The following is a 14,434-nucleotide window of genomic DNA, read 5'->3' on the forward strand; positions in this document are numbered from 1 at the left end:
GGTCTAGTTCCAGGTAATAACTGTGTAATCGTTAATTTGACCATGAAACAGTTTCCTTCTGGAATATCTTTTAATTTTGGTGTTTCCAGAGAATATATATGGAAATACTGATCTAATCCAATCCTTTCATTTTAAAAATTAAAAATGCGATCTTGAGAGATTAAATGCCTTGCTCAAGATCACACATGTGGTTGGGAGATAGCCAGTATCTCATGCAGATTACATCTCCAAGAAGTGGGCCTTTTCCATTTCACGCTACTTTCCCCTTTCCATCTATGTGGCCTGTCTGGATCTGACAATCCAGTAACCTACAGAAAATACATTAAAATTTTACCTAGAAGAATTCAAGATTAAAACAAATATCTCTAATCTTGAAAAAGGTACATTACTTTTAAATGCTACGTTTTACTTGTTTTATAACTCTCTCGCTGTGATTTTCTTATGAGAACTTTCTAATTCACAGAATTCTGTTCTCAGGTCTTTTTAAGATTGTGGCTGATAAAACTCCGTACCTCACTATGGAAGAAATTACAAGAACCATCCATATTGGACCAAGTAGACTGGGACATCCTTGCTTCTATCATCAGAAGGATATAAAACTAGAGAATCTCATCATAAAGCATGGTGAGCAAATCATGCTCAACTCAGTCGAAGAGATCAATGGAGAAATAATGGTGAACTGTGGTGTGCTAAGGAATCATCAAAATCACTCATTTACTTTGCCTTTGTCACAAGAAGGAGAGTTCTATGAGTGTGATGATGAACATATTTACACCCTAAAGGAAATTGTCCAATGGAAGATCCCCAAGAACAGAACACGAACTGTGAAACTTACAGACTTTTCAAATAAGTGGGACTTAACAAATCCATTCCCTAAAGGCTTTTATGGTGCTGTGATTCTCAAGCCTGTTTATGAAATTCAAGGTGTGATGAAATGTAAGTATCCCCTGAGAATGTTGCTTTATGAACATGATTGTGGGGTTTGGGAAAGAGAAAAGCTTTAGTCTAAAGAATGGAACTCTGTCCCTGACTTGTCTATTAAGCCCACTGAGAGTTAGATTCTCATCTATAAATAAGCAAATCATGTATTTGTTGCAAGACTCAAATTCAGTAATGTATGTAAGCAAATATTTTAAATTGTGTGGTGCTATCCAAATGTAAAATGCTGTAATTGTCAGGTACAGACAGATTAAAATATTTATTTTTATCACTGCCAGTTAAACAGGATCAGAAAAGAGCTACTTTTTAGAATAGAGAATTAATTGGCTAGAAAGAAACTTTCTTGTATGGAGGTGGTCAAAAAAGAGGTAAGAGTATAAAGTTTCTTTATCTGTCCCTTACTCCTACTTTTGTGAGAGCCTTTTTTCTTTTATTTTTTCCACCATCCCTCATTGGTCATAAATCCTCCTATTAGTTTGGAGTCCTTCTGACTTAAGGGAAAATGATATGACAAATTAATTCACACGTAAGTGTGGGTTTAAAAGGATTCTATTGAAATATAGTTGTTTTACAATATTAGTTTCAGGTGTACAGCATAGTGATTCAATATTTTTATACATTATATTCCCTTTAGAATTATTACAAAATAATGGCTATATTTCCCTGTGCTGTACAATATATCCTTGTTGCTTATCTATCTTATACATAGTACTTTGTATATCTTAATCCCATACCCCTATCCTGATCCTCCCCCTTTCCCTCTTCCCACATAAGTGTATTTTCTTCATAAGATTTTTGCATTTTAAAATAGGAATAGCTGGAGAGAGCACTGTAATCCTAAAGAAATTAACACCTTGACTTTTTAAGATTGTGGCACATAAGCATGACAAGTATGGAACAAAGAGTTCTGTATTTGCAGTCAAAAGTCCTGAATTCTAACTCTGGTCAATAACTTAACAGGTGGTGGCTTTGGGTGAGCCATCTAAACTGCATCTATACAAAGGGGATGATGATATCCCTTTTGTCTGTGTCTTGGAGTTGTTTTGAGAATGAAATAAGGTTCTATTAAGATACTATATGTAATACACCCGAGAAAAAAAGCAATATGTAAAAATGTTTGGTCAAAGAGTACCCCTTGGATATCTCAAATTCTATTTATCTCTGCTCCCATTAATATTGTTGGTCACATGCAATTGTGAAAAACTTGACGTGCCTTTTGAGTAGGTTTTAGAGCTGTGTTAAATTTTGTTACATACATCTATTTAACCAGAAATCAATTAATTCATTTGAGCAAAGGGTGTAGGTAAGGAATTCCACTCAAGTAGTGATTTTTTTTATACTACAAAAAATTGAGGCCACAGCATGATTATTTTTTTAAGTTGACAAAAAATTGAAGTCGCAGCAAACCTTAGACCTCACATAAGTGTTTTGTCAGCTTTCCCAAAACGTACAATCAAAATTGATAACTGAGTTTTCCTTAGTTTTCATAAATAATGGATAGCATTTTCTCATTTTAAATTTTGTTATTTTTCTAAAACCATTGGCATCTCCTATCATGCAGATGCAAATGAAGGCGAACCCAGAACCTAAGCACATGAACAAGATGGTTACAGCATTTAATGAATTTAGGTTAGGGATCACGAAGGCCTTCACTGAGGAAATGACCTTTAAACTAAGATCTGAAGGGTGAATAGATGGGCAGGCTGAGAGAGGGGACAACATTGGAGGAAGCAGACGAAGTTTGCAGGAAAGCGGGTAAGCAAGAGACTGTGGTTCCAGTGCACCTGGTGTGAGAAAAGAGAGAAGGCAGGCTGAGACAGATATCAAAACATGCAATGGGGTAGTGGAATCAGTCATGGAGGATCTTGAAATATATGTTAAGGGGTTAACATTTGTCCAAAGAGCAAATTAATAATGGTTTTTCAGCTGGAGAAACAAGGTGGGAGAAGTGTAGTGAGGCCGCTGGTTCTGTGGCAGAGTACTGGGGGGTTAATACAATAGTGATATAAGAGGGACAGCTCTTCTTAATGGGTATTTCAGAAGTACAGCTAGACAGATCTGAAGGTCTATTGGAAGGGGAAAGAAGTTAACCTGATTCCCAGGCTTCTGGCTTGATCTGCTGGTTGAATGGTGGTGCAGTTTATTACATATAAACATTGACAGAAGAGCAGGGGATATTAACAGAAGTGTTTAGATGGACTTAAGGTTTCATGCTAGCTAAGGTCCCAAAAGAAAGCCTTTAGATGAAGTAAAATCCTTCCCCAAATGTTTTAGTCCAATTTCCATTCTTTAATGATATTAAAATTGAATTTCGATTTTAATTATTTTGGACCTTTAATTTCTTAGGGATTATTTTAAACATTAGTTCTCATTGAATAGCAATTTCAGGACAGATACTGTATGAGACTGCTTTGCATGTATACTGACTACAGAATATTTCCTGAAAATAGAGGATGGGTGTCCAACACAAAAAGTCAAATTTAAAAAATTATTGTTGTTATAGGCATTTTTCTTCTAAGTATAAAATGTAAACTGTTTTTTAATCAATTGTGGTCTTGTTTTACATGATTCTTTCTTATATTGAAGATTCAAACTTGCCTTGAAGTCAAGGGCATGTTGCCTGCTAAGTTGTTTTCCAGTGACTTTGAGTGTCAGGCACAGTTCAAACTCCTCTTGACTTGAGTCCTTCTTTTCTAAAGTGACAAGAAAAAGAATAGGTCTCTCAGGGGTTGGAGGTTTTAGAGAAACCTTAGGGGGGAAAGCAAGATGGAAAAGACTGAGAACTATAGGAAGCTATGAAATATTGATTTGTGGAAAAGAGAACATAGCAAGTAAATAGAGAAAAGAGGAAATATAAGATATTCTACTCCTAGTACTAGTTTTTAATGTTACTAATGGGAAAATTTAGGCTTTATAAAAAAGAAATGTAGCACAAAGTGCTTAAATGGAATATTTGTTCCTGGAAACTCTTGGTCACAGGCCAACCCCCTCTAACTCTTACCCTACACTTAATGATTTTTTAAAAACTAAATCTCTTTGGAAAAGAGGTATAAATAACCATCCAAGACCTCTAACTACTGGTTTCATATAAGTCATAGCAAAATCTGTTTGTGCCTTTAACAGGAAGATAAAATTCATATTAGTGTAACAAATGGAATGCATAATATTTGCAAATGAAAAATGGAGCCAGCCGTTTAAAGCGGCTTCAAAAAAATCTTGATTTTAAAACTTTTTAATGGAGTTATGTTTTGGTGTATTGATTGATAAGTAGTTCTTTACTAGTGGAAATTTTAAGAGTTGGAAAGTTGCATTTTGCTTTAGGAGAAAAACTTAGTGCCATTCAAATTTGGGAAAAAGTTTCTGCTCAAGTATATGACGTAATTCATTTATAAACAGAGGGCTGAAATCACACGAGCAGAATGGTGATATCAGAAAGGCAGTATCTGAATATTGTATAATAGGTGACAAATGAGTGGAAGAAAAAAATACATTGATCTTTTAGTATTCTGAGACTTTGTCTTTCTCTCATGTATTTTCAAAAATAATTTCCATTTTTATCAAAGTCAAAAGTGTCAAATAGTAGTAAAAAGACAAAGTTACCAACAAACCTTGTGCCCTTGACCATTCCCAAATTTCCCCCACATTCTGCTACTCTGAGGTAACTCCTTTAAATATTTTGCTCCTGCTTTCTTGTATTTCCATTCACATTTCCAATAATATATGGATATTGCTATTTTTCAAGTGATCAGTTTTAGACAGTAACTACTGACTTCCATGTGTGGTGATGAAGATTTAATTATAGGTCTTATATTCCTACTTCCTCTTCCCTTTCCCCATTCTCTCAGTATATGATAAGTTATGGTTAAGCATTTGCAGTTTCATTATTGTGACAGTTCATTGCTGAATCAAGTGGTAGATAATGACCATAATTCCATTTCTGTATAACTTTATTTTTCTGTAATAATGACCTTACTATTTCATTTCTTAGTTTTCTTCAGTCCTCTCCTAAGTCTTGAAGTATTTTCCAACATCTTTGTAAAAGAAAACAAAAAAAGCCATTCAATGCAATTTTCCAGAGCCCAAACTGTCAGGAGATCTACCTCTTCTGTTATTTTTTTTATCCTGAAGTATTCCTCCTGGAACCCTCCAACCTCATGCTCCAGTCTGTATTTGTGGCTCTCTAGAACTAATACATAGGTGCTTGTCTTAGCTTGGGATACTATTATAAAAATACCATAAACTGGGTGGCTTATAAGCAACAGAAATTTATTTCTTACAGTTCTAGAGGCTGGAAGTCTGAGATTAGGGTGCCAGCACTGTGGAATTCTGGTGAGGAAACTCTTCCAGGTTGCGGATTGTGGACTTACAGTATCCTTATCCTTACAGTATCCTTACACAGAGAGCAGAGAGGGGAAGCACAGCCTCTGGTGACTTTTATAAGGGCTCTGATCTCATTGATGAGGGCTCCATCCTCATGACCTCATCTAATTCTAATCACCTCCCAAAGATGCCACCTCCTGACCCCCTCACATTATGAAGTTGAGTTTCAACATATGAATATTAGGGGACACAAACATTTAGTCCATTACAGTGTTGTCCTGGGACTTCGATTTAACACCATCCTGGTGGTTACTCTTTGACTTGCTTCTGTGTTTACTAGCAATTTCTGGACTCAAATAACTTATTGTTTCCAATATTGCCTTTGAGAGATTATCCATGGTATTCAGAAGTTTCACAGTAATGTGCTTTGTGGTAGGTCTGTTCTTTCATTGTGAGGAAAGTTTTCAGGTTGGAAATGCCTTTGAGAGATTATCCATGGTATTCAGAAGTTTCACAGTAATGTGCTTTGTGGTAGGTCTGTTCTTTCATTGTGAGGAAAGTTTTCAGGTTGGAAATTTCTAGGATAAATTCTTTGATAATTGCCTTTCAACTGTTTTTTCTCTTCTCTCCTTCTGTAACTTCTAATCTCATGTTGAAGCTCCCATACTAATGTAGAACTATTTTCTTTATTTTTTGTCTCTTTGTCTTTGGTTTACCTTCAGGGAAAATTTCTTAACTACATTTCCAACTGTTTTAATGAATTTTTAATTTCAGCTACCATATTTTTAATTTCTAAGAGTTATTTCTTATATCATTTTTTAACTGTTAACATGTTCTTCTTTTAAGGACTCAGTATCTTATCTCTCTGAGAATATACTACTATTTCTTAAAGTTTTCTACTGTTCCTTGCATTTTATCTGCCTCTTTTGGCCTTTTTTAAAGTTTTAGTCTGTCATTCTTGTTAAATGTTTTCCTCAAATTCTTGGTGATTATTTCCCATTTGTTCATATTTACATGTTAGACACATTTTTAATTTAATTTACACGTGAGGCACTATTGATATACAAGCTCTTTGTTTTATGAATTTTAGGTTTCATTTTGTTGGCTTTTTCACTGGAGAATTCCCCAAATTCAGATCCTGTGAGTCTTTCCTCCAGGACTTGTTCAATTTCATCTGAAAAGAATCTTCTTGATACCTCCTGGGGGTTATGAAACTATTGTAACTGAGTGGGGAAGTTGCTGAGGCTTTCACTGTTCCCCCATAGATTTAGACTTCCCTTCTTTGCTTTCAGTTCCATGCTTCTCCCCTGCTCACCTATGCCTACTTTCCAGATTCTACGACCCTGTACTCTTTCCTGCAGAGAGAGAGGTGGGAGGGGTTGTCACCTGTCTTCCCCAAATTAAAGCTGAAGACCTGGGTTTAACCACACTTCAAACAGTCACATAGTCCCCTTGTTTTGTCCTCTACCTTCTCCTTCACCTTCAGAGGGGCTTTATGCCTCCAATTCGAAAACCTTTTGGGAGTTGTGTGGGGCAAAAAAGGCTGACTTTTCACTGGACTCGAACTCCTTAGGCACATAGGCTTTCCTTTTTCTATTCTACCGAATCGTTGACCATTCTTCCATCTGAGTTCAATCTTTATCTAGTTTAAGGATTGCAGACATCTTTTAGATTCATTGAAACTTTTTCTTTTTTCTTTCTTTTTCTCCTTTTTACCCTATGGCAAATTTGAGGGAAGAAAGAGTTGAAAAGCAACGTATTTCACCCATAAACCTCACTACTTACTTAAATTGGTCCTAGGCCAGAGTTTTTCCTGGACCTAGTATAACCCTGAAAGGACTGGTTGCTAATATTACTAAGTGATAAGTGTAATTTATAAACTTAATCTTTTTAACACAACATAATTTTTAGTAATTTATGGAAGTATCTGAGTCAATTTCTTATGTATTTCTTTTTATCTTCTCAATGCTTGAGATAAAGTAAATGTTCATTATTCAATAAATTAAATACATGAATGAATGAATGAAGCAACTAAAATAATTGCTTCTGTCTATATATGTTGTACAGTACAAAGTTCCTATTTAGGTATCAAGAAGGTTTTCTCACCCACCATATCCAGATTTGATTTGTTACAATGACATATTTATGAACTTAATAGCTAAGGAGAATGAATATTCACTTTATGGCACCAAAGTTGATATCACTTATACTTATATAACAGGTTCAATTTTTATTAGTGATGTTTTTCCTAATGTTTCCATGAAAGTACTGTGACATAACATGATCTTTAGAACCCGTGGATGCTCTAGCCAGCTTCCATTTCATTTTCTTCCTTTAGGCAGAAATCTTACTGCTAATAAAAACATCAAACAGCAAGCAAAGTACAGTTTTTACTATATATGTGTGTATATATTATGTATATACATATATATTTTTATTTATTTATTCTTAAACTACCAATAATTAACGTTTGATCATTCAGGGTTCTCCAGAGAAAAAGTATATAATATTATATAAATTGATATTATATATTATATATAATTGTATTATATTATCTATACATGATTATATATGAATTAGCTATTTAATTAATTTTAAGGCCTTGGCTAATGTAATTATGGGGGCTAATAAGTTCTACATCTATAGGACAGGCTGACAAGCTGGAAACTCAGGCAGAAGTTTATGCTGCAGTCTTGAGGCAGAATTTCTTCTTCTCTGGGAAACTTCTGTTTTTGCTCTTTAGACCTTCAGCTGATTGGATGAGGCTTATCCACATATTGAGGGTAACATCCTTTACTTAAAGTCAAGTTATTTGGATGGTAACCACGTCTACAAAATACCGTCACAGCAACACCTAGATCAGTGTTTGATTAAATACTGGCTGCAACAGGCCAGTCAAGTTGACACATCAATGAAGAAAACATGTTAATTGTATCATTCAGTATAAGAAAATGGCTCTTCACTTTTCTTAGCTTTTATAAACTGAATGAAAATGTAAAAGACAGAGTAGTGTTACAAATAAAGCCATATCAAATGCAAGATTGCTCAAGGAAAGTCCTGATGATTTTTTTTCTGCTACAAATGTTGGAGAGTGATCCAAAAGGAACTTTATCTATTTATAAATACAAACAGAAGTAGAACCAGAGGAGGACCACCCAACAAAATGGAAATTCACTGTATAGCTTCTCTTAAGTTGAAATGAAACTGAATAAATGGAAAAAAATTAATTCACAGAATATTTGTAAAGAAAATTGAGACCAAATAGATGAACTATAAAGCAAATTTTAATTTAAAAGTCTAGAATGAGGCAAGTTCAGAAATTATTAGTGCATCGAATAATCATTGTATAATGAAGAGTATGATGTGATGCAAAAGTGTAAACAAAACAATTCACAGAATAAATGAGAGCTGGAGACAAAATTTATGAAAGCACTTTAGAGAAAAATAACTATAGTCTTGGAAAGTAAATTAAAAAATCAAACTTAGAAAGTGAAAATTTGCAAAAATTACATGAATTGTTTAATAATAATAATAATATAGGAGAAACTAGAAATTGAGAAAAACTGCAGGCTAGAATTTACAAAATTTGTTAAGAAAAAAATATGTAGAAACAACCATCTTGCTTCAAGACTTGAATAAGATTGTCTCAGTAGATTTCCTACCATGTACTGCTAATTCAGGCCTAATTGCAAAGGATAGGTCCTTGAATGCTGAGTTGAGACAAAGAGTATTCTAGAATTGAGTATTAGCTGTTCAAGGAAACATGCATTGCCTAACATTAACCAAGCTTAAATGTATACCTTTATTTTCTCTTTAAAGATAATTTTTAGTGGGGTCCCCCAAATTCACACTTGGCTAAAAGAGTTGTTGCAGTGGGAAATGCAGAAAAGCATCACATTATGATTAACATTAGCCATAACTGTACAGGGACTTTCCCTGAAAGAATAGGCAGAAAGACAATGTTTAATGAAATGACTCAGAAGCAGAGAGAAGAAACTAATGCTACCTTTTTAGAGAAGATGGAATGGAAATTTTTTTCACAAGAGCTCCCTTTGGAAAACCAGAAAATGTACCCAAGCCAGAACAATTCATGTTTACCCAGGAAGAAAATTTGGGAAGTGTAAACTAAGGTTGCATGAGTATATATTGTTTTTACTTTAGATTAGTTTGAAACTGAAAAACTTGTAATAAACACCATCAGGAATGTCTCTCATGCTCCAAGTTGCTGTCTTCTTATCTCTTTATCAGTTTGAAGTCAAGATAACTTTTTTGGGAAATTTTCTAATTTAGCTCATTTTCTATAACCATTTTCATTTCTGGTGGTGGGAGGGAGGGTTACTTGTAAGATAAAAATGCTTGTTTAAAAATGTATAATACACACACACACACACACACACACACACACTGGATATACCAAAATGTAAGCAGTGGTAGTCTAAAGCTGATAAAGACTGTAATGTTTTATCTCCCCTCTTATTTTTAAAAAATATTTTTATAAGAGCATGTAACTTCTTGTTTATAAGAAAACCAAAACAAAAAATGTTGATTTATCTTTCTTTTGGACATAGATATAATGAAATTTGTCATAAAAATTAGTTAAGCCTATTTCAGTTTGAAAACTTAAGTATGTCATTTCCAAATTCTAGGTAACTTTTTTTTTTAATTTTTGAAAATTTTATTTTATTTTTTTATACAGCAGGTCCTTATTAGTCATCAGTTTTATACACATCAGTGTATACATGTCAACCCCAATCGCCCAATTCATCACACCCCCACCCCCACCCCCCCGCCGCTTTTCCCCCTTGGGGTCCATTCGTTTGTTCTCTACATCTGTTTCTCAATTTCTGCCCTGCAGACCGGTTCATCTGTACCATTTTTCTAGGTTCCACATATATGCGTTAATATACGATATTTGTTTTTCTCTTTCTGACTTACTTCACTCTGTATGACAGTCTCTAGATCCATCCACGTCTCAACAAATGACCCAATTTCATTCCTTTTTATGGCTGAGTAATATTCCATTGTATATATGTACCACATCTTCTTTATCCATTCATCTGTTAATGGGCATTTAGGTTGCTTCCATGACCTGGCTATTGTAAAGAGTGCTGCAATGAACATTGGGGTGCATGTGTCTTTATGAATTATGGTTTTCTCAGGGTATATGCCCAGTAGTGGGATTGCTGGATCATATAGTAATTCTATTTTTAGTTTTTGAAGGAACCTCCATACTGTTCTCCATAGTGGCTGTATCAATTTACATTCCCACCAACAGTGCAAGAGGGTTCCCTTTTCTCCACACCCTCTCCAGCATTTGTTGTTTGTAGATTTTCTGATGATGCCCACTCTAACTGGTGTGAGGTGATACCTCATTGTAGTTTTGATTTGCATTTCTCTAATAATTAGTGATGTTGAGCAGCTTTTCATGTGCTTCTTGGCCATCTGTATGTCTTTGGAGAAATGTCTATTTAGGTCTTCTGCCCATTTTTGGATTGGGTTGTTTTTTTTTTAATATTGAGCTGCATGAGCTATTTATATATTTTGGAGATTAATCCTTTGTCCGTTGATTCGTTTGCAAATATTTTCTCCCATTCTGAGGGTTGTCTTTTCATCTTGTTTATGGTTTCCTTTGCTGTGCAAAACGTTTTAAGTTTCATTAGGTCCCATTTGTTTATTTTTGTTTTTATTTCCATTACTCTAGGAGGTGGATCAAAAAAGATCTTGCTGTGATTTATGTCAAAGAGTGTTTTTCCTATGTTTTCCTCTAAGAGTTTTATAGTGTCCGGTCTTACATTTAGGTGTCTAATCCATTTTGAGTTTATTTTTGTGTATGGTGTTAGGGAGTGTTCTAATTTCATTCTTTTACATGTAGCTGTCCAGTTTTCCCAGCACCACTTATTGAAGAGACTGTCTTTTCTCCATTGTATATCTTTGCCTCCTTTGTCATAGATTAGTTGACCATAGGTGCGTGGGTTTATCTCTGGGCTTTCTATCTTGTTCCATTGATCTATGTTTCTGTTTTTGTGCCAGTACCATATTGTCTTGATCACTGTAGCTTTGTAGTATAGTGTGAAGTCAGGGAGTCTGATTCCTCCAGCTCCGTTTTTTTCCCTCAAGACTGCTTTGGCTCTTCAGGGTCTTTTGTGTCTCCATACAAATTTTAAGATTTTTTGTTCTAGTTCCGTAAAAAATGCCATTGGTAATTTGATAGGGATTGCATTGAATCTGTAGATTGCTTTGGGTAGTATAGTCATTTTCACAATATTGATTCTTCCAATCCAAGAACATGGTATATCTCTCCATCTCTTGGTATCATCTTTAATTTCTTTCATCAGTGTCTTATAGTTTTCTGAGTACAGGTCTTTTACCTCCTTAGGTAGGTTTATTCCTAGGTATTTTATTCTTTTTGTTGCAATGGTAAATGGGAGTGTTTCCTTAATTTCTCTTTCAGATTTTTCATCATTAGTATATAGGAATGCAAGAGATTTCTGTGCATTAATTTTGTATCCTGCAACTTTACCAAATTCATTGATTAGCTCTAGTAGTTTTCTGGTGGCATCTTTAGGATTCTCTATGTATAGTATCGTGTCATCTGCAAACAGTGACAGTTTTACTTCTTCTTTTCCAATTTGTATTCCTTTTATTTCTTTTTCTTCTCTGATTGCCATGGCTAGGACTTCCAAAACTGTGTTGAATAATAGTGGTGAGAGTGGACATCCTTGTCTTGTTCCTGATCTTAGTGGAAATGCTTTCAGTTTTTCACCACTGAGAATGATGTTTGCTGTGGGTTTGTCGTATATGGCCTTCATTATGTTGAGTAGGTTCCCTCTATGCCCACTTTCTGGAGAGTTTTTATCATAAATCGGTGTTGAATTTTGTCAAAAGCTTTTTCTGCATCTATTGAGATGATCATATGGCTTTTATACTTCAATTTGTTAATATGGTTTATCACATTGATTGATTTATGTATATTGAAGAATCCTTGCATCCTTGGGACAAATCCCACTTGATCTTGGTGTATGATCCTTTTAATGTGCTGTTGGATTCTGTTTGCTAGTATTTTTTTGAGGATTTTTGCATCTATATTCATCAGTGATATTGGTCTGTAATTTTCTTTTTTTGTAGTACCTTTGTCTGTTTTTGGTATCAGGGTGATGGTGGCCTCATAGAATGAGTTTGGGAGTGTTTCTTCCTCTGCAATTTTTTGGAAGAGTTTGAGAAGGATGGGTGTTAGCTCTTCTCTAACTGTTTGATAGAATTCACCTGTGAAGCCATCTGGTCCTGGACTTTTGTTTGTTGGAAGATTTTTAATCACAGTTTCAATTTCATTACTTGTGATTGGTCTGTTTATATTTTCTATTTCTTCCTGGTTCAGTCTCAGAAGGTTGTCCTTTTCTAAGAATTTGTCCATTTCTTCCAGGTTGTCCATTTTATTGGCATAGGGTTGCTTGTAGTAGTCTCTTAGGATGTTTTGTATTTTTGTGGTGTCTGTTGTAACTTCTCCTTTTTCATTTCTAATTTTATTGATTTGAGTCCTCTCCCTCTTTTTCTTGCTGAGTCTGGCTAATGGTTTATCAATTTTGTTTATCTTCTCAAAGAACCAGCTTTTAGTTTTATTGATCTTTGCTATTGTTTTCTTTGTTTCTATTTCATTTATTTCTGCTCTGATCTTTATGATTTCTTTCCTTCTGCTAACTTTGGGTTTTGTTTGTTCTTCTTTCTCTAGTTCCTTTAGGTGTAAGGTTAGATTGTTTATTTGAGATTTTTCTTGTTTCTTGAGGTAGGCTTGTCTAGCTATTAAATTCCCTCTTAGAACTGCTTTTGCTGCATCCCATAGGTTTTGGATCGTCATGTTTTCATTGTCATGGAAGGTTGCCTGTCTCCACTTCATTTAGTTGTTTTTCTGGGCTTTTATCTTGTTCCTTCATCTGGTACATAGCCCTCTGCCTTTTCATCTTGTCTATCTTTCTGTGAATGTGGTTTTTTTTTCCACAGGCTGCAGGATTGTAGTTCTTCTTGCTTCTGCTGTCTGCCCTCTGGTGGATGAGGCTATCTAAGAGGCTTGTGCAAGTTTCCTGATGGGAGGGACTGGTCTTCTCATTCAATCTTAACAATAAACCTGCCAGTGTTGGAGGGTCTCCTGCAGAGGTGGGGGCGGCTGTGGCTCACCTTGGGGACAAGGACACTGGCAGCAGAAGTTTTGGGAAGTACTCCTTGGTATGAGCCCTCCTGGAGTCCACCATTTGCCCCACCAATGGGCCTCAGGGCAAATAACCTCTAGGTAACTTTTTAAAAATGTTTTTATTTTAACTTTGGCTATGGAGAACTTAAAACGTGCAAGAGTAAAGAGAATAGTATAAGCAATAAGAAGGGTTTTGTTTTAATGTATTATCTAACATAACAGTAAAATATATAAAGTTTGAAGTTGATGCAAAAACAATTAAGTACAGTGAGTTGTCAGTATACTGGTTATCTATGGGCTTCATGGCAGTTAGTAGAGAAAGGTAAATGCTCTGAATCCAGCTTCTCTTCCATTGTGCTGTCAAATTAATCTGCCAAAATCTATTTAATTTGGTCGTTATTAATCTCAAATATTCCAGGGGCAGATCCATCTTCAGACATAGTCTTACTTTCAGTGGGTCTCCGGTCCCGATTCCCTGCTCTAGTTTAAAATCCTGAGGCTGAATTACATGTTAATCACTGACTATATCCTATTTAGTCTGCTTCCTTATCTATGACTGTGGTTTTCTTACCACCTATGATATTCTTTCTGCTATCCTGTCTTGGCTTGTAATATCTCTCCATCCTTAAAGACTCATGTTGTAGCCACCTCTTTCCTAATATCTATCTTTATCCCCATCCCAAAACTAGATGTGTTATTTATTCAACTTTTTCTGCCTACTATGGTTTTAATTGAGCCTTTTACATGATTCCATTTTCTTTCTTCCTCAGCATATCAATTATACTTTAAAAATATTTTTAGTCATTGCCTTAGAGTTTGCAATATGCATATATAATCCAAGTCCAACTTTCAACTAACACTATACAACTTCATGGCTAGGGCAGGTACCTTATAACAGAGTATTCCCAATTACTCTCTTTTGTCTCTTGTAACACTGCTGTCATTCATTTCATTATCCATGAGCTATAATCATCCAATATATTGTTGCTATTA

General features: G+C 35.0%; 1 protein-coding gene across 1 annotated transcript in view; it reads left to right on the plus strand.

The window, feature by feature from the left end:
* THEMIS (thymocyte selection associated) overlaps positions 1-14,434 on the plus strand; it is a 162,193-nt gene that overhangs the window by 56,846 nt on the left and 90,913 nt on the right. The window contains exon 3 of the mRNA XM_061207203.1: positions 478-936. Within this exon, the coding sequence (XP_061063186.1) occupies positions 478-936 (459 nt within the window). The remainder of the gene's footprint in view (positions 1-477; positions 937-14,434) is intronic.

Source organism: Eubalaena glacialis, chromosome 12 (genome assembly GCF_028564815.1).
Source record: "Eubalaena glacialis isolate mEubGla1 chromosome 12, mEubGla1.1.hap2.+ XY, whole genome shotgun sequence".
In the NCBI taxonomy this organism is placed as follows: Eukaryota; Metazoa; Chordata; class Mammalia; order Artiodactyla; family Balaenidae; genus Eubalaena; species Eubalaena glacialis.